Source organism: Squalius cephalus (genome assembly GCF_949319135.1).
Source record: "Squalius cephalus genome assembly, chromosome: 13".
Classification (NCBI taxonomy): domain Eukaryota; kingdom Metazoa; phylum Chordata; class Actinopteri; order Cypriniformes; family Leuciscidae; genus Squalius; species Squalius cephalus.
In genome coordinates this window covers 25,739,342-25,764,722 of record NC_137134.1, presented here as the reverse complement: position 1 = coordinate 25,764,722, position 25,381 = coordinate 25,739,342, and the positions used below count along the sequence as shown (strand labels likewise).

Below are 25,381 nucleotides of genomic sequence, written 5' to 3'. Positions count from 1 at the left end.
TTTTTTTGGTGAGATGATGCCAAACAGCATTTTATGAATGCAAACACTGTTCAAAACCTACAGCTATTATGAATACAATGCGTTTATACACTCTTAAACAACTTAAACTGCTTCAAGTAGCATTGCTTTTACAAATGTAAAGTTTGTTAAACTAGCTTTTATGTATTAACTATTAATACTGATTAATACATATGAATACCTTGATTCATTTAGTTTTATTTACAGGTGGAAAAGAGGAGGAAGGAGAATGTGGCGATAGCTCATCTTCAGTAAAGTCCTGAAAACATAATGACGTTGGGATTAAAATCATTGTGGGCTACATACAGATTCAAATCAATATATATATATATATGAATTTGTATTAAGTTAGTTATATAACTTTATTACTAATGCACACATAAGCAAAACAACTCCTGCAAGGAAGCATCCAAGTAAGAATTTCATTATGTTTGTTGTTCTGTACATGAGACAATAATGCTTTGAGGAGTCTCTTCTCCCATCTAATTAAGCTTCAGTATTTACCAGTTCACAGCATTTATGTACCCTATTGTATTGTATTGTATTGTGAGGCACATTGAGAATATAAAATTGAAACTCTGATTATTTTATTTTGTTTGAAACGTTCATTAGTTCACTAGCCACCTTTAAGTATAATTAGTGCTCCTAAGAGATTCTCCTGCTTAAAGCTGTGGGCTTGAACTTAAAATTTCACAACAGTATGAGCTGGCTTTGAGAAGAACCATGCTGGCCTGAATATTAGACCATATGAAGACATAAGTTATATAACCCGTTCTCATCTCACTGACAGTTATCTTCAGCAGAATTAAGTGTTGTACAGCTCTATGTGTGATTGCTTTTCCTGCTGTGATCCATTATTCCACTCTGTACTCCACTATATTCCCTGCTCCTCACCACTGCTGAGACTTTCCCCGGCAAGTGTACAGATTATGTAATGAATGAATAAATGATCTTTATTAGACAATAATCACTAATTATGCAGATGAATTAGACAATCTTTTTGCCATTGAGATGACTTGGAAAAAGTGTCCCAATCAACCTGAATTCACCCTACAAATATTATTTAATCCACTAATTAACTTGAATTTAAATTGATTTGTTCCTAAGACCAGGAGGCCAGAGGGTCAGTAGTTAAATTTGATTAAAAACAAATGATTAACATAGCAACTTTATGTAACATATTTCCTCATTAACAACAAATTAAAATAGCTCATTCACATCAGCCATTCTTTTCCTCCCCTCGATGCGTTGTAGTGTTTTCTCTTTGCTCAGAATGTGTTAATATTTTTGTATGAGATGAATAGTATGTAAATATATCTTCTCTGATAACGAGGTTTGTGTTTCAGTGTGTTTGGGAATGAATGGGGTCGCGCGCAGTTGTGGGGTGTCTCGGGCGCGCGTGCACGGCAGCATCATCACGCGCAGCATCTTTCGCCCACAGACATCTCTGCGTTTCACTTAATTTGTACTTCACAGACAAAAAGCTACTGCGTCATATCAGTATATTTTGCTCTTCTGGATAATCGTGAGGATATTTGCGCCGCGGGATTGAAGTGTTTTCATGGAAAATGGCGAGATGGGCTCACGCGTGTCTGCCGCTGATTATGGTGATTTTCAGCGGATCGTGGACCGCAGTGGACGCGCTCACATTCCCTCAGCATTACACGTAAGAAACACTAACAATTTCACAGCATTACATGAAATAATAACTCATTCCTACAGTAATACACGTAAGACATGCTCATTTCCAAAACATTACACGTAACAAACCCTCATTTCCACAGCATTGCACGTAAGAATGTTAATTTCCACAACGTTACTGGTTAGAAAAGCTAATTTCCACAACATTATATGAAAGACATAATCTTTTCCACAGCATTACACATAAGTGCTCATTCCACAACGTTTCATTTAAGAAATACTAATTTCCACAACATTACACACATTTTCTCAACGTTACACTTCAAAATGTTAATTTCCACAACACTACACATAGGAAAAACTCATTACCACACACTTAAGGGATGTATGGTGAACTTATTGTTCATAGTTTAGGGTAAATGCGGGTTTAATAAGTCATAGTTTGGGGACAAATTTATCCCCTAGAAGTGAGCTAAATTTGGCAAACACCTACTTTATATATATATATATATATATATATATATATATTCTAAAATAATTTCTTGTAGGGTTAGTGTTTGAATTCATTCTAATTTGCTTTTTAAATAACAATCTATTATCTCGTTTAGATAGATGGATGCGTGTGTATATTTCAGTGTGTGTCTTCTGGCAGTCTTCTGGCATATGAACTGGTTCAATAATACTCAGAGCATCACAAAGTAATTACTGTCACAACTAATCTATCTATCTATCTATCTATCTATCTATCTATCTATCTATCTATCTATCTATCTATCTATCTATGCTCACAGTTTGTCTTCTGTTGTTTAAAGCTGCTCTTTCTCTGTAATGTGAATATGGGTCACAACAGCCCCTCATTTCCCTGTTTCTCTGTCCGTGTCTCTAGGGAGTGTGTGTCAGGTAATAGGCAGTGGGGAAGATCTAAGATGTGTTTGTGTGTGTGTTTCTGGGCATGCTCAGATCAGCTGCTGAGAGTGCATCAGATCGCCTGAATCACTGACACACACACCCTGATACACTCTCACCTTTACATATTGTGTAACACATGATGCTAAACGTGCAGTGAACCAGATTAAGTGTGTGTGTGTGTTTACTGCATCTTTGAGGAAAAATTGCAGACTGAGTTCCTCTAATATAATTAAATCTCATCTATGATAGCAAGGCCTATTAATTTTCCAAGTGACCTCACTTTAAAAAAGAATTGAACTGCTTTTTCAGTAAAGTCAACATTTCATCACATCAGATTGGCTAAAAGAATGCACCAGTATGCCAATAATTATGCAAATCATTTTGTAATCATTCATTCTGTTTAATAACTCTCATACCCAAACAAAGAAGCCACTCACTTTTTTATCTGGCATGCGAAAAATGTAGGCCTAGTTAGTGTTATTATGGCTGATAAGTAACCAATAATATGGCTGATATTATAAATGTATACTATTTTAAGTGTTTTAAAACAAAAAAAATAAGAGTTTTAAAAAACATTGCAAGGGTTTTACCAAAAATAAACCTTTACATTATGCTTCTGATACCAATAATAAACAATTGTTCATATTAACTGATATATTGTGCCCCCCAAACTCATCTTATCCTCTCATTTAACACTGATTATTAAATGCTGGACCCTCAGAGATTTCTCTAAGCGTTCGCTCGTTATGATCTCCTCGTGTTAATTGACAGTTCCGATTTAATTAGGTTCGAGCAATGGATGCTAAACAACCTGAACTTACGTAATATAACATAACTGCAGCCGGGCTGTAATCACTTGCAGATCTGTTCTGTTGTCGTGGAAACAGGTGATATTTATGATCAGACTGCAGGGTTATGATTTAACCGTACATGCTGTTCTGTAACAGGGCGGTTTAATGAAGCTGAACGAGACCTCGCAGATGTTCAATAATTCATCTGCATCTGTAGATCAGGGCAGTTTCGTTGAGCAGCACGGTTTGTTTGTAGCCTGTGTGTTTGTGGACAGTATAAACATCACATTCTGTACATTGATTATATCGATCGGTTTAGCCGACTGTGAGGATATTATATCATATTCTGTCACTGATACTGTGTGTAGTACGAATGAGGACAGTTCTGTTGAGGTCACTGAAAATGTATTGTTTAACTTAGTGATTTTAGCATCCATTGTTTACACAAAAGATGTGAAATTAGACTGTACTGTTCATTCCAGTATTGCAGAGAAAGACAACACGTTAATGTTTTCAGATTATCATCATCATAATGTTGATAATGTATACTGCAGGGCTGCAGTACAGAGTTTCGATTCATAAGCTTGCGATTCGATTCTGATCTTGTTTCAAAATTGATTAATTTGCCAAAATTGACACAATACACATTTTCTCCAAGAAAGAAATCTCTCTCAACTAATGCTCTAAACATACAAGGAAACCTGCCAGCTGCTATTATTATTAAATCATTAAAATGAACAACTCGTTCTTATAAAAGTAAAAAGTTTTGTTTATAATAATGTTAGAATATTTTTTTATTAAATAATAAGAGTAAAAATATAGTAAATATGTAATATAGGCTAGTGCATATATTTAGCAAAATGCTCCTCCCTAGACTTTTCTAGTCATTGAATGGCTTTGTTACATTTTTCACAGCTGTTTTATTGACGTCTTTCCGCTGAATGAGACATGATGCATTTAAGTAAACGGGACTGTATCTTTCAACTGCTTCTGGTGTTCATTCATGCTTATTTGGTGCTATAACTAGTAAGAAAGAGGAACACAGATTGGTTCACTTGCCGCTTGAACTGAGGCGCTACAGTGATGCGCCACATTAAAGGGTTAGTTCACCCAAAACTGAAAATTCTGTCAGTAATTACTCACCCTCATGTTGTTCCAACCCCGTAAGACCTTCGTTCATCTTCGGAACACAAATTAAGATATTTTTGATTAAATCTGAGAGCTGTCTCACTCCTCCATAGGCTTCTCTGTAATTTAAACTTGCCGGCCCAGAAAGTTAGTAAAGACAATGTTTAAAATAGTCCAAGTCACTACAGTGGCTCAACCTTAAGTTTATCAAGTGACAAGAATACTTTTTGTGTGCAAAAATAAAAATAACTTTATTCAACTATTCATTTTCTTCTGTGTGGGCACTGTGTGTGTCTTGTACGTCAGAATGTAGGCTTACTATTGGCCAGCATCAGACACATCACACACATGACCAGCGTCGGCCAATAGTGAGCCTACGTTGTGACGTACAACCCAGAAGCGCTGCGCTCTTACACTATGTGAACTCACTCCGAGGCCACGCAGAAGAAAATGAATAGTTGAATAAAGTCTAATTTTTTTTTTTTTTTTTGTGTACACAAAAAGTATTCTCGTCGCTTGATCAACTTACGGTTGAGCCACTGCAGTCACTTGAACTACTTTACACATTGTCTTTTCTAACTTTCTGTGCCTTACAAAGAAGCTAATGGAGGAGAGAGACAGCTCTCAGATTTCATCAAAAATATCTTAATTTGTGTTCCGAAGATGAACGAAAGTCTTACGGGGTTGGAACAACATGAGGGTGAGAAATTACTGACAGAATTAAACATTTTGGGTGAACTAACCCTTTAAAGAGGGTCAAAACGGTATTATTGTTTGATATTTCTAATAAAATTGACAGAATTTTAAAACCCTGATGTACAGTCAGCCGTGTAATATCACGGAGCGCTCGTATTGTGTCATCCTGAGGAGATTCATTTGACTGTACCACACTGTGACCCAAATATTGATTTAAGGTGAAAGTTTATAATCTTACCTAGATATTAGCTTCCGTTAGATGAAAAATGCATTGCAATCTACCTAGTCCTATGAGCCGGTCATTTTCACTACACTCTACAACACAAGATGGCACCGATTGTGCTCCCGCTCAAAATAGTGGTCTGGGCTGCGATTGTCAACACAATTTTTTGCCTTAATAATTTACTTGAAATTCAGTACTTCACAACTTTTTGCTCCCATAATTCACAGCATGAATTATGAGAATATGCTCGCTCTTTGCTGAACGCGACATAAATATGTCCATTTCTTTGAATTTCAAGTAAAAATAACATTAAAAATTCATGATATATTCAGCTACAGTGATATAAACCTCTGAAGCCTGTCATGAAACTTACAGCAAACCTGTTTTTTCCCCCCATTGTGTAACGGTTATGTGTGTGTGTGTTGTGTAGGATCATGCACTGGGCTCGTCGCATTGAACAGGAGATTGACAGAGTCTTGCAGCACATCAGCGGCGCTCAACAACTGAAGGGGGTAAGACTCTCTGTGTGTGTGTGTGTGTGTGTGTGTGTGTGTGTGTGTGTGTGTGTGTGTGTGTGTCTTTTCCATTATCTCTGTCAAGGGTGTGCTCATTACTCTGGGTCTGGCCCGCATGTCAAACACCCACAAACAATGAGGAACTGAGACACTCCTGCAAAATCCGTGCTAGAGAATATAATGATCCTGCCATTCCAGCACTGAGAGGCTGCAGCGTCTGAATGCATCCTGAAGCTCTGTGAGTGTGTGTGTGTGTGTCTGTCTGTCTGTCTGCTCACATCACTGAGAGAACAGATGGTTCACCCCTCTGATGCTAAAGTCATTCATTTACCCAGAATGCCACAGCGCTGTAGACAGAACGCTTCACTGCTGATGATCAATACAGGCATATGACAGCTCCTTTATAGTTGTATTATTTGTCCGGTCATCATCATCATATTCATATTATTATTATTTGAGATAAACATGTTTCTAATGATGGCTAATGATCTTCTGAAAAACCTCTAGAGCTGAGATTTAAAAATAAAGCTGAAATAATGTAATTACCATGTCTTTTGATCAAATCTGACCCTGAGCTAATGCTCTTGACCCTAACACTTGACCTCTGACCTCGACTTTCATCAGTCTGTGTGAGACGAGTGTTTGATTGTCTCTCCATCCATACAGACTGCTTATTTTTCTGTCAGAGTTTGCTTTTATGCTTTTCTCAGAAATATAAATTTTTTAGCATCTTGCATGTTTAACATTTTTAGCATGAAATATGTATAAGTAACTTTATTATAAAACTGAAAGTAAAATAAAATACATACATTTCCATGACTAGAAAACTAAATAAAGATTAAATAAATAAAGATTTTTGTCAATGGGGAATTGATAGACTGGTTGTGGTTCACTATTGGTCAATCTCATGTGAGTGACAGGTTGTCCCGCCCTTATGCTAGTAAACACATTACCAGAGAAGAGAATAGATCACTTTAATTAGATTAAATATTACAAGGTCATGTGAATACGTGTATATATATATATATATATATATATATATATATATATATATATATATATATATATATATATATATATATATATATATATATATATATATATATATATATATATATATAAATAATAGTAACAAATATAAAAAAAATAATAGTAACATATAGATAAATCATCTATAAATACAAAATTTTCCATAAAAAAAAATAAGAATTGTCTTAATTTTGATTTCATGGTGACTTTAAAACCCACCTTCATTAACATAAAAATGCTGAAATGTTAGTTAAACATGTTTGATGATACCAGTTGACACATGAACCCCTGGTTTCACAGATATGGATTAAGTCTAGTCCCAGACCAAAATGCCTGATTGAGTTGTTTTAACTGAAAGCAACTTACTCTGACATATCTTAAAATATGTCAGTGCCATTGTTTTGTCTCAAGATGGACATCAGTAATGTTTTTTTTTCTAAGGCACGTTTATAAAAGCTACTAAAATGTCCTAATTCAACTAAGGCTTAATCCTGGTTTAATCTATGCCCTGTTTGTTAAACCAGGACTAACTTTGTAACATTGTTGACTAAAAACTAACCTGAAACTAGAAAACACATAATTACTGTAAATAAAACTAACCTTAATAAAACAAATTGAACTTAACATAAAAAATAAAAAAAATAGTTTTTATTATTGTGAATTTCATTTAGCTTTAATTTGAGCTCATATTACGATTGCATATTTTAAAACCAGGAGTCAAAATAACGCAAGCAGATAAATATAGCTAAATAAATGCTGAGTCTCATTTTATTTTGCAGGACTACATTGGATTGTGTAATGTTAGACTACGATATTATTGATTTATTTTAATTTTTTCTTTGGAATAACAAGTTCATGGGTCTCATCTTGACTCACTGTCTTGTTTTAAATGCAGCGTCTGAAAGTCCAAGTTGTCAGTGTGTAAGTGAGCGTGTGTTTGATGTTCTTGTATTGATCTGAGCTCTAAACAGCTCTTGTTCTGGACTCAGAGGTTATTTACCGGCTTAATGAGGCTCGTCTTCTTCAGTCACGCCGCTGGATTACAGCAGCTGTTGTCTCACATCTCATGCTGGAGCGCAAACACTCATTTACACTCAAAAATCACTGTTAAATGAGTTTATTTTTAGTGCGTCACATCTAACAGGAAGTTACACGGGTTTCCCAGTGATGAGCATTAATAATTTAAAACACAAATATGCATCTCGTTCACTGTTTCCTCCAGCTGATGAATATCCTCTTGATGGTGAATATATATATATATATATATATATATATATAAATACAGTGAGGAAAATAAGTATTTGAACACCCTGCTATTTTGCAAGTTCTCCCACTTAGAAATCATGGAGGGGTCTGAAATTGTCATCGTAGGTGCATGTCCACTGTGAGAGACATAATCTAAAAAACAAAATCCAAAAATCACAATATATGATTTTTTAACTATTTATTTGTATGATACAGCTGCAAATAAGTATTTGAACACCTGAGAAAATCAATGTTAATATTTGGTACAGTAGCCTTTGTTTGCAATTACAGAGGTCAAACGTTTCCTGTAGTTTTTCACCAGGTTTGCACACACTGCAGGAGGGATTTTGGCCCACTCCTCCACACAGATCTTCTCTAGATCAGTCAGGTTTCTGGGCTGTCGCTGAGAAACACGGAGTTTGAGCTCCCTCCAAAGATTCTCTATTGGGTTTAGGTCTGGAGACTGGCTAGGCCACGCCAGAACCTTGATATGCTTCTTACAGAGCCACTCCTTGGTTATCCTGGCTGTGTGCTTCGGGTCATTGTCATGTTGGAAGACCCAGCCTCGACCCATCTTCAATGCTCTAACTGAGGGAAGGAGGTTGTTTCCCAAAATCTCGCAATACATGGCCCCGGTCATCCTCTCCTTAATACAGTGCAGTCGCCCTGTCCCATGTGCAGAAAAACACCCCCAAAGGATGATGCTACCACGCCCATGCTTCACAGTAGGGATGGTGTTCTTGGGATGGTACTCATCATTCTTCTTCCTCCAAACACGGTTAGTGGAATTATGACCAAAAAGTTCTATTTTGGTCTCATCTGACCACATGACTTTCTCCCATGACTCCTCTGGATCATCCAAATGGTCATTGGCAAACTTAAGACGGGCCTTGACATGTGCTGGTTTAAGCAGGGGAACCTTCCGTGCCATGCATGATTTCAAACCATGACGTCTTAGTGTATTACCAACAGTAACCTTGGAAACGGTGGTCCCAGCTCTTTTCAGGTCATTGACCAGCTCCTCCTGTGTAGTTCTGGGCTGATTTCTCACCTTTCTCACCCGTAGCCCTTTCCAGCCTTGTGGAGGTGTACAATTTTGTCTCTAGTGTCTTTGGACAGCTCTTTGGTCTTGGCCATGTTAGTAGTTGGATTCTTACTGATTGTATGGGGTGGACAGGTGTCTTTATGCAGCTAACGACCTCAAACAGGTGCATCTAATTTAGGATAATAAATGGAGTGGAGGTGGACATTTTAAAGGCAGACTAACAGTCTTTGAGGGTCAGAATTCTAGCTGATAGACAAGTGTTCAAATACTTATTTGCAGCTGTATCATACAAATAAATAGTTAAAAAATCATATATTGTGATTTCTGGATTTTTTTTTTTAGATTATGTCTCTCACAGTGGACATGCACCTACGATGACAATTTCAGACCCCTCCATGATTTCCAAGTGGGAGAACTTGCAAAATAGCAGTGTGTTCAAATACTTATTTTCCTCTTATATATACACTTATGTGTGTATATATATATATATATATATGTGAAATCATGAAACTCTAGAGGGTGCAGGCTCAGTGTCGGCCTAACACTTCTGAGGGCCCTAAGCAAACCTTTGAGAAGGTTTCAAGAAGCCTTGACTGTTAAATTAACGTATAGTGATTTAAATTTTAATAAACATTAGTACACTTTAGAGAAAGTATATTAATATATAAAGGAAAACCCTTTAAAACACATTAAACTGCCAGTAAGAACAAGTAAAATCAACCTGTCAACCAAATGTTCATTGACAGCTTAATAAATGCTTTATGAAAGTAATGATCTGTCACTATGCAGATGTCAGAAAAACTATAACACACAGCTGAAATGATTTTCCAAATGGCTGATTTACAAACGAAACTAAAGCATGATAAATATAGTTTACCCAAGAAAGCTTAAGTAAACACGACTCTGCTAAAGCCAAATCTGCGTTTATATTTGCATGTTATAAAAAAATATGTACCAAATACATTAACATACTCAATAACATGCAATAACTTTTCAGAGAGTTTTCATGATTTTATATATATATATATATATATATATATATATATAAAAAAATATGGATGTCAATGTTGTTTCAGATCTACAGTGAGAAGAGAAGACAGTTCAGTCTGGTCAGAAATAACCCTCGAGACATCGTAGAAAAAGTGGCGACTGACATTGAGAGACTGCTGGCCAAGAAACGCAAAGCGCTTGAGGTAAGAAAACATGCACACAATCACACACGCACTTCCTTCAGGATTACTCTTGACGGTTCTCGCCTATGTTTTGGGTCAGAAACTGGCGAGTGAAGCGGAGCGTCTTCAGAAAGATCATCACTGGCAAGATGGAATCAAGGTCAGATGGTTTTAACGGCGACAATAGTTTTGTTTTCATTCCACAATAATTTTGCAAGCTTTTTCCAGACTCTTCATGCACTTCAACATTTCACTTTTAAAATTGCTTTTGCATGTATGATCCAAGTTAATTCAGACTAATTATTCCTATGTTGCTTCAACTGATTCATTCAAATGAACCGCACAAATTGAGCGGATTCATTCTCTCTTTTTTACATTTCTTCCATCTGTGTACCTTGATGCACCTCTTCCTCATATTCACATCCGTATATATCTCTGATCCAGATACGAGCTTACACACACTCGCTGTGAGTCATAATTTCTGTGAGTCTGTAGCTTGAGGGTCTGTTTAAGCCCAATAGATTGTGACGTCTCGTTTTTCTGACTGATTTGATTCATTAGAGATGTTCAGCTCGACTGACAACACACATGCTCATATGAGTGAATTGTGCTTAAATGAGCGTTTGTCATGCGGAGGACATCTGTATTTGACTCTTCAAATACTCAAGCCGATTTTAAACAGCAGGTTTTTGTATTTTTGTTCTGTGTGTTTATTTCAGGAGGAAAATATTGAATATTATAACTCTAAAGCAGAGATGGACTATGTAAGTACTGAGTACATCTCTATCTATCGCCGATGTGAAAAACATGTAAAAGTTTTTAATATGTAGATTTACATGCTTTAGAAAGTGGGCCTGTATGAAACATTTTGAACTATTTGAGAAAAAGCATATGTAATGTTAATGAAAATGACGCTTTCTTGGTATGTACTGTATATAGGAAATATTCATGCATTCATACACAATTTCTTTTTAGAAGCTAGTTGCTCAAACTTCTAACTTCAAAACTACTATTTTGCATATTCATTTATCACCATATGACTATGATTTTTGACAATCAAACTCAAGCTGAAAAGATGGCCTCATATGTAATATGTGTGTGTGAATGTATCTGATTATATTGTTTATTCTCATCAGGATGGTGAAGACATAGATTCTCAGATGTCGCTGAAACTGGAGTTCGTGTACGACCCGATCTTTAAAAACCATGTGAATTTCTCACACACCGCCGTCCAGATCCCCACAGACATCTACAAAGGCGGTGAGGAACCAGTCTGATGCTATTAGATCTCTAAGAGCCAATAGCTATGTTTGGGAATGTAATCGTGTGAGATGGTTGTGGGAAGTGATTATACCAAATCATTTTGAGGACAGACTTTTCAGAAAGAACGAACCAACATTTGAGATGCTGTGCAATGCGATTGGTCCGCTGGTTAGTCCAGTTATCCAATCACATCCTCTGTTCCCTGTACATCACATCCCTTTGAGCCTTTATGGTAATCTGAGGTAAAATGAGAACTGCGCATGTGCGTTGAGTATCAGTAATAGATTTGACAGGTGAGGAGAAGAGAAAACCGCTGTATCAACCTTTGTACTCTTCCTTTTATTTCCTTTTATATTTTGTGACCTGAGTTGAATGTTTATTTGAATGCTTTTTCTCACTCAATCCCCATGTACAGTACGTATGTGGACGAGTGTGATGTTTAAGTCATTTATTAAACCCGGGAAAAATACGCCATCTCTCGTGAATCTTTTCCTTCGACACCACATATTGCATTGTTTTTCTCTCTCTGGGCAACAACAAAGTCATTTAAGTAATTTTAAGTCATTTAAAGGCTGTTGTTCACTTAGGTCTATTTTATTACAACAAAAAATTATCAGATTACTCAATTAATCATCAGAATAATCGTCTGATTACTCGATTAATTATCAGAATAATCGTCTGATTACTCAATTAATCATCAGAATAATCGTCTGATTACTTGATTAATCATCAGAATAATCGTCCGATTACTCGATTGCCAAAATAATTGTTATTGACTGACAGTCCTAGTTGTAATGTGTCTGTCTGTCTGTAGCTCCAGTGATTCTGAATGAGCTGAACTGGACACAAGCTTTAGAGCGAGTCTTCATGGAGAACAGCAGAGACGACCCGTCGTTACTCTGGCAAGCGTTTGGGAGCGCCACGGGGGTCACAAGATATTACCCAGGTAACATGCTTATCTGTGCATACATTTCTGTGTCTGACTGAAGGTTGCAGTATGTTTTGCATAAATATATTATTACCCAAATAAGCACTTTTGTGTAACATTTCACATTTTAGCTGCTCCCTGGAGAGCGCCGGATAAGATCGACCTTTACGATGTACGACGGAGACCCTGGTAAACACTTTCTGTATCTTTAGAGTGTTTACAGGAATAAGATAATAAGTTACCCTGTGAAAACCCCTGTGTGGTTAATTGTATTAAATGAGTTGTAGTCTACTTCAAATCTTAAAAGTATATTTAAATAACTGTATTTACAAATAATATAATATAATATTGATGAAATAAAAGGCCACTTAAATGTACTTAAAGAGAGAACACTTTTATGACACTCAAGTACACTTTTACAAAGTGCACTTTGTGATCATGTCAAACTACAAGTTTATTTAAACTACAATTTATTATTTAAATACATGTCATTCAATAGAATTGACATCATGGTATATTTTAATTTACCATGCTTGTCAATACATTCAGCAAGACAATATAAGAATACTACTATATACATTTCTTTCATTTAATATTATTTATGTAATAAGCACTCATTCACTAGATTGACCCTACGCTAAGCTCCTCCCCCTCGGTTGTTAAGCCAGACTTTTCTTACAAAACTTTGTCATATAGCCTAGTTGAAGTGATGTTTTAGATGAAAAACTCGATTTTCCTGTAAAATGTGCTCATAAAATAGTAAATGTTGTATATATAATTCACATCTTCGGCTTTCTTCAAAGAAATAATTGAATTATGCATTTAACATGGTGGTAATATTCATTTGGAGACATGAAATCATATGTCAAACTGTCAAATAAAACTAAATCCGATTTCTTTTCTTTTTTTATATACATAATTATCTAGACAAATATAAAAACAATTGGCTGGCTTTGATTGGACTGTTTGGGGGTGTGGCTTAGGGCATGTTGATACTCAAACTTGTGTTGCTGTTTTCCTCAGGTACATTCAAGGAGCATCATCGCCGAAAGACATGGTCATCCTCGTAGACGTGTGAGTATGTGCGTGCTTTTCTGCTGTGCGTTTGTGTTGTTTGTTCAACAATGACATCTTTTCCGTCCACAGGAGCGGCAGCGTCAGTGGACTCACTCTCAAACTGATCAAAGCTTCAGTCACAGAGATGCTCGACACGCTCTCCGACGACGATTATGTCAATGTGGCTAGGGTCAGTGCGCTATTTCGAACATGCCATGATGTTTTTTGGATTGTGAAAGTAGCTTTCTGGTCTCCCAGACTGGTTTTAGAAGGGGTTTTGGACACTTTTTAGCTGACCAGGTTTGTCTTAGCTGGTCAAGCTGGGAAAGCTGCTAAAAGACCAGCTAAAACAAGCTAAACACCAGCTTGGCCAGCCTGGGAGATCAGCTTAAACCAGCCAACCAGCCTAGGCTGTTTTTTTTAGCAGTGCACTGACACTTTTGTTAATCGACTGATAAAATATTCTTGAAATTTTTGCAGATATAATAGAATTCAAAAGCTGTTCTAAAGCTACGAAGTTAGTTATGTGTTAAATATTCACTGTTTATTATTTATTTTTTCATGAACTTGTACATTTACTTGAGCTGTATTTCCTCTCTCGTTCTGTGGTAGTTCAATGAGAAGGCCGAGGCAGTGGTGCCCTGCTTTAGGCACCTGGTTCAGGCAAATGTACGCAACAAAAAGATCTTTAAAGAGGCCGTGCAGCAGATGCAGGCCAAAGGAACCACCGATTACAAATCCGGCTTTCACTTCGCCTTCAACCAGCTGCTCAACGTGAGTCTGAACACAATTTACACGAGAAGTTCATCGACAGCATTTGTGGCGGAATATATGACTTATATAAATACTCAGTTTCAATAGTACAACCAAAAGACATGAACAATATGAGTGTTATCATGATTTGAGTGCAGAAAATCACTTAGGGACCGTTCGGTATTTATGGAAGGGGCCACCGGAGGAAAATAGGGGAGGGTCATGTCTTTTTATTCTTTGTTGAGGGGAGGGTCATCCAACTTTTTTTAGTCTAGGGGGAGGGTCACCCAACTTTTATATTCATTAAAACAGCAACATTTCAAAGTGGCTTGTTTGGTGCTATTTTTTTCCATTTAGCTCCATGTTGATCTCGCGTTATCAGCCCCCCTTCGATATCAGATGGGTCTGAGTCTGACTCAACAAAAATCCAGTTTGGCGCTGTTTGACAGTGTGCACTTCAGTTCGCGCTTAGAAAACGTGCATCATGTCAGAACAGAATGCCAAAGAAATGTTTACCCGGCAAAGCTTTAAAGCACGAGCAAATAATGAACTTTTGTTAAGTGCACAGTGTCCTGTGAGTGTAACTCTACCGCTGCATTAACATGTGATGTGAACGTACGTCGAGTTTTACAGTATTGGGACTGAGGCGCCAGAACTGCTGATAGAATGTGCGCTGTAGGGCAAAACTGCATATTTTAGTTTCCATTCTTATTTTGTTTCCACGATGTGTAAGATGTAGGGCTACCACCAGCCGCGGCGCTACCATTGGGCCCGGGTGGGCATTTAGGTCCGGGCCCACCCATTTTCTATAGCCTATGGTTTTGTACGATCTATTTGCGATGATCGATCCAAATTCTAAACAAACAGTTTACATGCTTCGTCCTTGATTCATTATTCATTATTCATTAAGATAATAATTAATAAATGCACGCATAATTATCAGTGAACTTGATAAATGTTGCAGATATGTTTTACATGCATGCACAAACAAATGCCTTTCAACTTGTGTGTGCAAAATTCAGAATAAAATGAATGTGCAGCAATTTGCACAAATACAGAGTCTGTAGGCCTACTGTGTTGTTACCATTAAATAAGCTCATTTAGTTTCTTTTTTGTTAAAATATAATAGTTATTTTTTCATCTATGTTGATTATGAAAAGTGAACCGCACACACGAGTATACGCAATATCGAGAGACATGGAGAGGGTCAGACATGATTTTGACCACTTAATTAAGTTTTGTTTTGCAGAAAACGATTTTTTAAAGTGAATTTCGTTTTGTATAAATTGTATCTTAATTTTAATATTTTTTTTTTATCAACAAATTGCCAAATACCAAATATAGCAGACAACACAATCATAGAGGCGCCCGCGTGGTCACTTGCACTGCTCGTAAACAGGAGCGCATCTCATCCTAACTTAACGAAACTCAGCATATGCCTCACATACATGAAATATATCTTAAGAAAGCTTGAAATGTCTTTTTAACAATTTAAAACGAAAAGAAATAGGCTACTCTCTGGTTATGTAATGATGTGCATTTCTCTCTATAGGCGTGAGATGGCGATCGTCAACTTCATCTTTACAGCTGTTGTTGCTGTTAATAAACTAAAAATAATAGGCTTATAATTTTATTAAACAACAAATTAAATGAAATTTATATTGTATTAAAAAAGCAACAAAAAAATCCTGTTTATCAATATTGTGTGTGTGTGTGTGTGTGTCGAAATAATTTGTCCGCTGCTGCTCAAAAAAAAAAAAAAAAAAAAAACCGGTCAAAAACCCCACTGTCAGTGTTTTGTAAGGAACAGGCAAATATGTTCAATATAGCAGGAGACATTTTAATTGTTTACTAATAAAACAGTTATTTTTTATGTCAGTGTCGGCTAGACGAAGTTGACGACTCGCGATCTTCGCAGCGCTACCACATCTTTAAATCACTATTAGTAGGCTATTATTTAAGTTAACATAAAATACATAGACCTACACCACAAAAACTAGTTTAGGATAAATTCGTTAAAACTGGGCGATTCCAGTGAATGGACGTGACATTTGCAGTCAAAACTTAAAATAAAAATTCTCAGAAAATGCATTTATTTGAAACGTCTGAAAGGAGTCAAGACATTAGAAAAATATCAGTCTGCACATGCGTTTTATATTTAATATGAGGGAAATACACATGTGACGTGACACAAAAAAATCTTTAACTTTTAGGTGGCAAAATATTTTTTAGTAATTCTTTAAATTACACTGTGCAAACCAAAATATATATACCCACCGGATGAATAAAGATCGGCCTCCACAGAAAATTAAATTTTATATTATTTTTATTTTATTTTTCGTGTTTGCATTTATGTGAAAAAAAAAATGTTACGGACGTGACAGTTCTCCATTACGCACGGACATGACTGCTCTGAAGCGACTTTAAAAATTGCACAGAGACCTCAAACAGAAAGCACAAAGCCTTTCTTTAAAGTGAATTTCGTTTTTTTATTAATTTTATCTTAATTTTAATCAATGTTTCATCTGGATTTAATAAATAAGAAGTAAATATAGTAGAAAATAGATAATCATGACACGGAGACGCGAGCGAGTGAACTGCACTCTTGTCTCATAAATGAACCGAAACTCAGCGTAAGGTATGCTACTTGCCTCATAGACCTGAGAAATATAGAAAGCTTGAAATGTCTACTTTTAAACATGCAGAACAATTCAAAACGAAGGAAAACAGACTGCTTTCTCCTTATGAAATGTGCATTTCTCTCTGGCGCGTTCTGAGACGATCGCGACGCATCGTCAACTTCATCTTTGCAGTCGACACAGAAAACACTTGTTTATTAAAAACAATTAAAATGTCTAGCTATATTTGACATATTAATAATCATTACTTTTGCCGGTTCTTTGTGACAGCTTTTAGATGCTTTATTCGCAACGCCACCCACATGTTGAACGCGTCACACCGCATCAGCACCGAAAACATGATTTTTTTTTTCAAATCTAAAATAAAAAATCGTGATACGAACCGAATCATAGGTTTGGTCTATCGTTACAGCCAGATGAGAAAGCAAGAGTTTATGGTTTAAAAAACAAACAAACAATGGCTATCTGGAGTGGACATCTTTGCCAAGCGCAAACCAGTACAGAATTAGGCTAATCAATAAATTATCGGGGAGGGTCATGCCTTTTTTCACAATCATTTTGGAGGGTCATAGAAAAAATTATTGCTGGCGAAGGGAGGGTCATGTCTTTTTTGACAACAGATCTCAAAACTCCTCCGGTGGCCCCTTAAATAAATAACGAACAGTCCCTTACTCACCTTGATATATCCATTCCACAACTTCATTGCTATAATGCAATGCCATAAACCCTAATATGACTATAAAAATAATGTTGCCTTTAAAATCTGTTTACACCTTTTTACTTCCTGGGTCAGTTTTGACCCGGTGAAATTTAAGTTTGTAAAAAATCACTCCACAAATGCTGCAGATTGAGCTGAACTTGTACAGGACCCGGAATATCTCTTTAACACACACCTGCATTTTGTGAGAATTTGGACCAATGAGATTTCACCGTGGGCGGAGCTACCCGGCTTGAAACCAGACCTCGACAAAATCACGGTTCCATTTGATTAAAGAGATGTGATGATTTGTTGCTTGCTCTTTTGGTTCGGACACAGTATTATAATCTTCTCTCTCTCCATTTCTCGTTCTCACACAGAAGACGAATGTTCCTCGAGCCAACTGCAATAAAATCATCATGTTATTTACTGACGGAGGGGAGGACCGAGCTCAGGACATCTTTGAGCAGTACAACTGGCCCAATAAGACGGTCTGATCATCACTTTCCTGACATGTTATGATTTATATCTTCATTGTGTGTTGAGCGTCTTGTGTTTCTGCTCTGCTGTTGTCTTCTGGAAGTGTGTGTTCCTCATAATTAGCACTTTCCTCCAGTGAAACAGCTTGTTTCCTGTCTAATTTGCCGGGGTAATTGTGGGATATGTGATGGCATCTGCAGGTCCGTGTGTTCACGTTCTCGGTGGGGCAGCACAATTATGATGTCACTCCGCTGCAGTGGATCGCATGTGCTAATAAGGGTGAGACAAATGCTCAATTGGAGGAGACGCTAGTGGAGATTTTTTCTTGTAAAAATGCGATTTCTTCCTGAAAAAAACAAAAATCTGCCCTTACTATGATAATATAAGTAGATTTATATGCTGATGCATGTTGAAAAATACAGAAATCACATGTGACATCTCACTAAGTGTCTCACTGTCTCGGCAGGATACTATTTTGAGATCCGCTCCATCTGTGCTATAAGGATTAACACCCAAGTGAGTTACACACACACACACATTAATGTGTGCAAGTTTTTTTTTCCTGTTATGGCTGCCAATATCAAATTAAGCAACATTGTAAATGATTTTATGATTTTAATGCGCCTTGGTTTATTTAGTTAAGGTTACTAAAGACAAGAGGCTGTTTTCACAATTATTAATTCCGTCGAAACTCGCAAATATGAGACACTTTAATTGTGTAATTGAAAACTGATTAAAAATTCAGTAGCAAAATCAATGTTAGAGCAGGTAAATCTGATTCGTTTCTGTGAATGAGTTGGAAGTGTTCATTTTTAATGAATTAATTCGTAATTGATTTGTTACGAATCAATTCCTCCCACAATCTCGCAGCCTACAAGTACAGTATGTTATAAACAAAACACTTCATATGATTCAAACTGATTCACAATTTAGTTGGTACGTTTGATTCGTTTCAGTGAAAAAGTGTTTCAGGTAATCGACTTGTAACTGATTTGTTTATATGATGTGCTTCACTCAAAAATGCTTGTCTCGCGAGTATATGAGAAACAAAACACTTTAATGGTATGATTCGAACTGATTCACAATTCAGTCAGTGAGTTGATTTATACATTTGATTTGTTTCAGTGAAAAAGTGTTTCATTTAATCAATTCTTAACTAATTTGTTAATTTGACGTGCTTAACTCATTGATTCTGTGAATCAGTTCATTTCAACGAATTGATTCGTAATTGATTTGTTTTACACAACATATGTGCTTCACTCAAAAATGTTGTCTCGCAACTCACAAATCAGCGACTCTTTAATAGTGTGATTCAAATTGATTTAAAATTCAGTAGCAAACATCATTTGAGTTTAAAGTTGATTTATTTTAGGGAATCAGTTTATTTCAGTTAATTTTGTAACTGATTTTATACAAAGTCTGTGCTTCACGCAAAAATGTTCTTTGTTTATAATTGTTCCTCTGAATGGGAAAAAATACATAATATTGAGATATTCAATATAGTCAAAAATATCAAGATGTATATATTGTCATTTTCATAATTGTTTTTATTTTATTTTATTTTATTGGGCCAAATCACTCAGCCTTAATTCAAACACAAATTGTGGTATTTTCCGGAAGGTAAAATGCTTGAATGTGTGTCACAGGAGTATCTGGACGTACTGGGCCGCCCCATGGTTCTGGCAGGCAGAAGTGCCAAGCAGGTGCAATGGACCAACGTCTATCAGGATGCTCTGGTGAGAGTCGCTTCGACCCGCCTTCTGTCTCTGAAACATATGGGCCGCTCTGGGTCCGTCTTACTAAAACGTGAGTTTCTGTTTCGCTCGCAGGGTTTGGGTCTGGTGGTGACGGGGACGATGCCGGTCTTCAACCTCACCATAGACGGAAACTCTCAGGTGACGCTCCATTATTGATGGATCATCTTCACGCTGAACTCTGCTGTGTGCAGATCATTGATGGCAGTGTTTGTGTGTTCAGAATCAGCTGCTTTTAGGGGTGATGGGGGTCGACGTTCATCTGGATGAGCTGAAGAGACTCACGCCACAGTACAAGGTGAAGTCTTCTACACTCACAACCTTGAGCTTATCTTGAGCTACTTTTACCTTTTAGTTCTGTTGGTGTAACCTCTTTAGGTCGATTTATTTATGTTTTTCTCTTAATAATAAAAAAGGTTAGATGTTACCACATTAAACAGTTAACATTAACATTTTTATATTATATTGTATTGTTATTTTATATGATGTTATTTTATATTATATAATATTATGTTGTTAATGTTTTTGTAAATGTGGTTAATGAGTGTGTGATGATAAAACATTCATATTTTATCATATTAATAATATATTAATATACACTGATGGTTAATTTAAATGGTTAAGTTTTTTTAAATATTTGTGAAAATATATATGTATTAATTTATTATATCACATTATAAACATATTCATTTATATTTTATTGCAATTATAATGTATATTATTAATATATGTTTTTCTAAATGTGGTTAGTGAGGTTTTAAATTGTGTAACTGATTAAATATATATTAATTATATTACAGTATATACATTTTTTAGTTTATATTATATTATAAATATATTCATGTAAATTATTCTTTTTTGTAAATGTGATTAATGAGGTTTTTTAAAAATGTATGTTACTGATATAACAATATTTTATTATGTTACATTGTAAACATGAATTTTTATTATATTGTAAACATTATTAGTGTGTTTTTCTTAATATGGTTAAGGAGGTTTTAAAAAATGTATAACTGATAAAACATATATTATATTATATTATATTATATTATATTATATTATATTATATTATATTATATTATATTATATAAAATGCTTTGTCCAATCAATAAAAGTGTGTTTGCTCCAACACCTTCATGTTAAAGGTTAAAGCATGATTACCATTTTATCATGGCATTTAATATTAGCAATGTCTCAAGTATGTCTCAGTTGCAATTGTTGATTTATATCATACAGTATATTGTAATTGTATTATTATTAGTCTTTTATCCGTCCACTATGAGAAACAGGAAACGTCATCACAGACTGTTTTTCTCGTTCTCTGTGTGTAGCTGGGAGCAAACGGATACATCTTCGCCATTGACCCAAATGGATACGTGCTCATGCATCCGAACCTGCAGCCTCGAGTGAGACTCTGATTGTCTGTGTGCAAACCGAAATGACTAAACAGTCCCGCTCATTTGTCTTTTAATAATTTCATTTTCATGAACAAAATGCACCAACAGCCCATTTTTGTATTTTGTATTATTTTGGGGAATGCAATATGACCCAGATATGTTCTTGACGGGTTTCGTAAGATTCATCATGCTCATGATTGTGTGTTTGTCTCAGTGTTGTTTCAGTATAATATATATTTTTATTAATATTTTAAATTATAATTTCCATTTTAATTTGAGTTATAATTTTAGTATATATATATATATATGTATACATATACATACATCTATATAGTTTTGATTATTTTAGTACTTATAGTTAAACTAAATAAAAATAGCTGAAATTAAAAAATATATGTATTTCAGTTACCGTTTATTTTATTTCAAGTAACGAAAATGGTTTTAGTTTTAGTTAGCGATAATAACCCTGGTTGTGCTGATGTTTGTCTCATTGCAGGAAGAGGATTTGCCAGAGCCGGTGACACTGGACTTCCTGGACGCTGAAGTAGAAGACAGTAGTAAACAGGAGGTGCCGTCTTTACTGATCTAACATTCTCATTATCCTCGAATGAACTTGCATCTTTCTCTGTTGTTCATAAGAAATGAATCATTGTTTTCGGAGTGGGCGGCACCAGCACACTCACTTCATGTGTTAAATATGACGTTTGGCTGAATCATGTCTGATAATGTATGTTAAATCAGCAGGAGCTCATGGATAACGTTCTAACGCCTGCTTTTGATCCTCTTCAGATTCGTCGGCAAATGATTGATGGCCGATCAGGAGAAAAGACGATCAAAACTCTAATTAAGTCATTGGACGAGGCAAGTGTGTGCAATTAATGTGTCAGATGAAACTAGGACATGTGTGATATCTGGGACATGACTTTCTATAAATGGCTCAAAATTACAGTTTCAAATTTCAGATGTACATGTCTATGATGCCCTAAACGATGTCATTAATTAGCCCCATCCCAATTTGCATAATTGCATTATGTCCCAAATATACAATAGAAGTATATACTTCACTACTAATGTTCAAGTACATTGAGGATTTTGTAAGAGTACTCCAGTTTTTACATAAAATTACATCTTAAAACCACAAATCGATTTATTTTGCATGTTTGTGTGAAAATTTTAGAATCTAGATACATTTTGTTGTTAAAAGTAATTTTACATATTTAAATTTTATATGGAGCCCCTAAAGGAATGGGAAAAAAAAATATTTTAATGCTTTTGCTTTCTCTCGCAAAAGTTTTGCATTCCCCCGATAAACGCAAAGTTTCTCAGTGAATCGCAAACATTTTTTGAGCGAATGACAAGTTCCTCAAGAGGTGAGGAGATCTCTTCAACGCAAAACATTTACTAATAATAACTGAAAAGCATGGATGCATACTTTAAAAATCCATCGGAAATAGTGTGCACTACACACTATTTAAGTGCACTAAATTAAAATTTTAAGTGCATTTCTATTTGAGACATACATAGAATGGCTAGAAACAGCTAAAAACGTTTAGAGATCTGTGCAATTGCTACATCTAAGTAAATGCGCTATCAATACACAGTTGAAAACCTTGTGTAAAAAAGTCTAATAATGAAATGTTTTTTTCTTGCAGCGCTACATTGATGAGGTCATACGCATTTACTCCTGGACACCAATTAACGACACTGATTACAGGTATGAGTCGACTGGGCTGTTCTGATCGTACGGTTTGACGTTAAACATTCTGAGCTCATTGGTTGTTTTCATGTGTCGCCCCCTGCAGTCTGGGTCTGGTACTTCCTCCGTACAATGAATATTACATCCAGGCTGATCTCAGCGATGTCATGCTACAGCTGCAGTGTGAGTGTTTCCTTTAATACGGATGATGTCTTGTGCAAGATTAGTGATCCTGCTGTTTCATCCTCAATAATCTCTCCTGCCCTTCTCTCAGATTTACAGTCTCTGCTGCCGAACTCCTTTGAGTCCGCTGGTCATGTGTTTCTGGCCCCCAGGTTTGTGCACATAGATCCATTATGATACGGAAGTGTCTGTTAAATATTAGTGTGTATATGTATGGGCGCTCACTGACTCTCTCTATCTGTAGAGAATACTGCAAGCGTCTGCAGTTGGCTGAGAATAACACACAGTTCCTGGCGAACTTCCTGTCTCTGATGGTGGAGATTTCACCTGAATCTGAAGACTGTGAGTAACCTTCACCTCCAGACCGGAGATCGTGTCGACACCAGCACTGATTATTACATATTACAGCACTTATTATTGAATATTACAGATCTGTAATAAAACATGATAGCAACAGTTATTTTTTGTACTCTGATAATTACAATATTACAGCATTCATTATTAAATATTACATCTGTAATTAAATATTACAAAATTGATTAATAAATATTACAGCATTGATTACTAAATATACAGCTCTCATAAATATTACAGCATTTATTACTAAATATACAGTTCTGATAAATATAATATTGATTACTAAATATTACAGCTCTAATTAAATATAACAGCGTTTATTACTAAATAAACCGCTCTAAATATTACAGTAATGATTATTAAGTATTACAGTGTTATTAATAAATATACAGCTTTAATTATATATTACACTATTGATCACTAAATATTACAGTATTGATTACTAAATATTACAGCTCTAAATAAATATAACAGCATTTATTATTAAATATACAGCTTTAATTAAATATTACACTATTGATCACTAAATATTATAGCTCTAAATAAATATAACAGCATTTATTACTACATATACAGCTCTAATTAAATATTACAGTAATAATTAAATATTACAGTGTTTATTATTAAATATTTCAGTATTGATCACTAAATTTTCCAGTACTGATTACTAAATATTACAGCTCCATTTAAATATTACAATATTAAAGCATTGATTACTAAATATGTAGCTCTAATTAAATATTACAGCATTGATTAATAAATATTACACTATTTATTAATAAATATTTCAGCATTCATTTCTAAATATTACAGCTCTAATTAAATAGTACAGTATCAATCACTAAATATTTCAGCAATTATTACTAAATATTACAGATCTAATTAAATAGTACACTATTAAATGATATTACAGCTCTTATTAAATATGACTATATTGATTAATACATATCGATTTCTAAATATTACAGAAAATGGCTACATATTACAGCATTGATTACTTAATATTACAGTTAGTATTGATTACTAAATATGACATTGTTATATTACAGCACTCATAATTAAATAAAAAGTAATATATTTGCAATGACTAATAAAAACAAAATCCTCATAATGTCATAATGCACAATTTAATATTTTCTCACCATCTGAAATGTGAAGACTTAATTTATTAACTGTGAGAATCTCATAATTTCATGTTTTTAACCGTGCTCACAGGTGATCAGGGACTCATTCATAACCTGATCTTGGATTCTATGATCCTCTGGCAGCTCGCCACACGCGTTTGGCAGAACAAAGACCTCAACACGTAAGATCAGACCCGTCAGAGTCTGTTGACTTACTCTGAATGCTTTTCAGCTGTTCAATACAATCTGATTTCTGCAGGTACGGCTTCCTGGCGCTGTTCGCGTCCACCAATGGAGGCGTCACACGCGTTTACCCCAACATGTGAGTGACGACACTGCTGGTACTGTCATGACATTACAATTACTGGAGGCTTCGTTATAATACGTGTGTGTGTGTGTGTGTGTGTGTGTGTGTGTGTGTGTGTGTGTGTGTGTGTGTGTGTGTGTGTGTGTGTGTGTGTGTGTGTGTGTGTTTCAGGGCTGCTGAATCATGGGACGAGGACCCCGAGCCTCTGAACTCAAACTTTTTCCGTCGCAGTCTGGACAACAAAGGCTACATCTTCAGAGCGCCAACACGAGCCTGTGAGCCCAATACTTTACAAACACTAAGCAAAAAGTGGCCGACCAATAAATCAACCAATG

General features: G+C 35.6%; 2 protein-coding genes across 4 annotated transcripts in view; both read left to right on the top strand.

Moving 5' to 3' along the window:
• Positions 1-1,345, top strand: part of LOC307169754 (uncharacterized protein) — a 293,723-nt gene extending 292,378 nt beyond the window's left edge. Inside the window, exon 55 of the mRNA XM_079890548.1 lies at positions 226-1,345. The gene's annotated coding sequence lies outside the window, so the exon portion shown is untranslated. The remainder of the gene's footprint in view (positions 1-225) is intronic.
• A 43-nt stretch (positions 1,346-1,388) lies between these two features.
• The window catches only part of cacna2d2b (calcium channel, voltage-dependent, alpha 2/delta subunit 2b), a 32,460-nt gene continuing 8,467 nt past the window's right edge, over positions 1,389-25,381 (top strand). For 2 of the 3 annotated variants that reach the window (XM_079890555.1, XM_079890554.1), the window contains exons 1-27: positions 1,389-1,684; positions 5,837-5,918; positions 10,317-10,433; positions 10,513-10,572; positions 11,132-11,176; positions 11,549-11,672; positions 12,490-12,621; positions 12,735-12,792; positions 13,627-13,677; positions 13,750-13,849; positions 14,272-14,433; positions 18,129-18,239; positions 18,429-18,507; positions 18,695-18,744; positions 19,875-19,964; positions 20,058-20,123; positions 20,206-20,280; positions 21,314-21,388; positions 21,876-21,947; positions 22,169-22,240; positions 23,032-23,093; positions 23,182-23,258; positions 23,350-23,410; positions 23,503-23,600; positions 24,831-24,921; positions 24,999-25,061; positions 25,218-25,321. In XM_079890555.1, coding sequence (XP_079746681.1) covers positions 1,587-1,684; positions 5,837-5,918; positions 10,317-10,433; positions 10,513-10,572; positions 11,132-11,176; positions 11,549-11,672; positions 12,490-12,621; positions 12,735-12,792; positions 13,627-13,677; positions 13,750-13,849; positions 14,272-14,433; positions 18,129-18,239; positions 18,429-18,507; positions 18,695-18,744; positions 19,875-19,964; positions 20,058-20,123; positions 20,206-20,280; positions 21,314-21,388; positions 21,876-21,947; positions 22,169-22,240; positions 23,032-23,093; positions 23,182-23,258; positions 23,350-23,410; positions 23,503-23,600; positions 24,831-24,921; positions 24,999-25,061; positions 25,218-25,321 — 2,275 coding nt within the window. In that variant the 5' untranslated portion in view covers positions 1,389-1,586. The remainder of the gene's footprint in view (positions 1,685-5,836; positions 5,919-10,316; positions 10,434-10,512; positions 10,573-11,131; positions 11,177-11,548; positions 11,673-12,489; positions 12,622-12,734; positions 12,793-13,626; positions 13,678-13,749; positions 13,850-14,271; positions 14,434-18,128; positions 18,240-18,428; positions 18,508-18,694; positions 18,745-19,874; positions 19,965-20,057; positions 20,124-20,205; positions 20,281-21,313; positions 21,389-21,875; positions 21,948-22,168; positions 22,241-23,031; positions 23,094-23,181; positions 23,259-23,349; positions 23,411-23,502; positions 23,601-24,830; positions 24,922-24,998; positions 25,062-25,217; positions 25,322-25,381) is intronic. The other variant, XM_079890556.1, reaches the window with a different exon arrangement.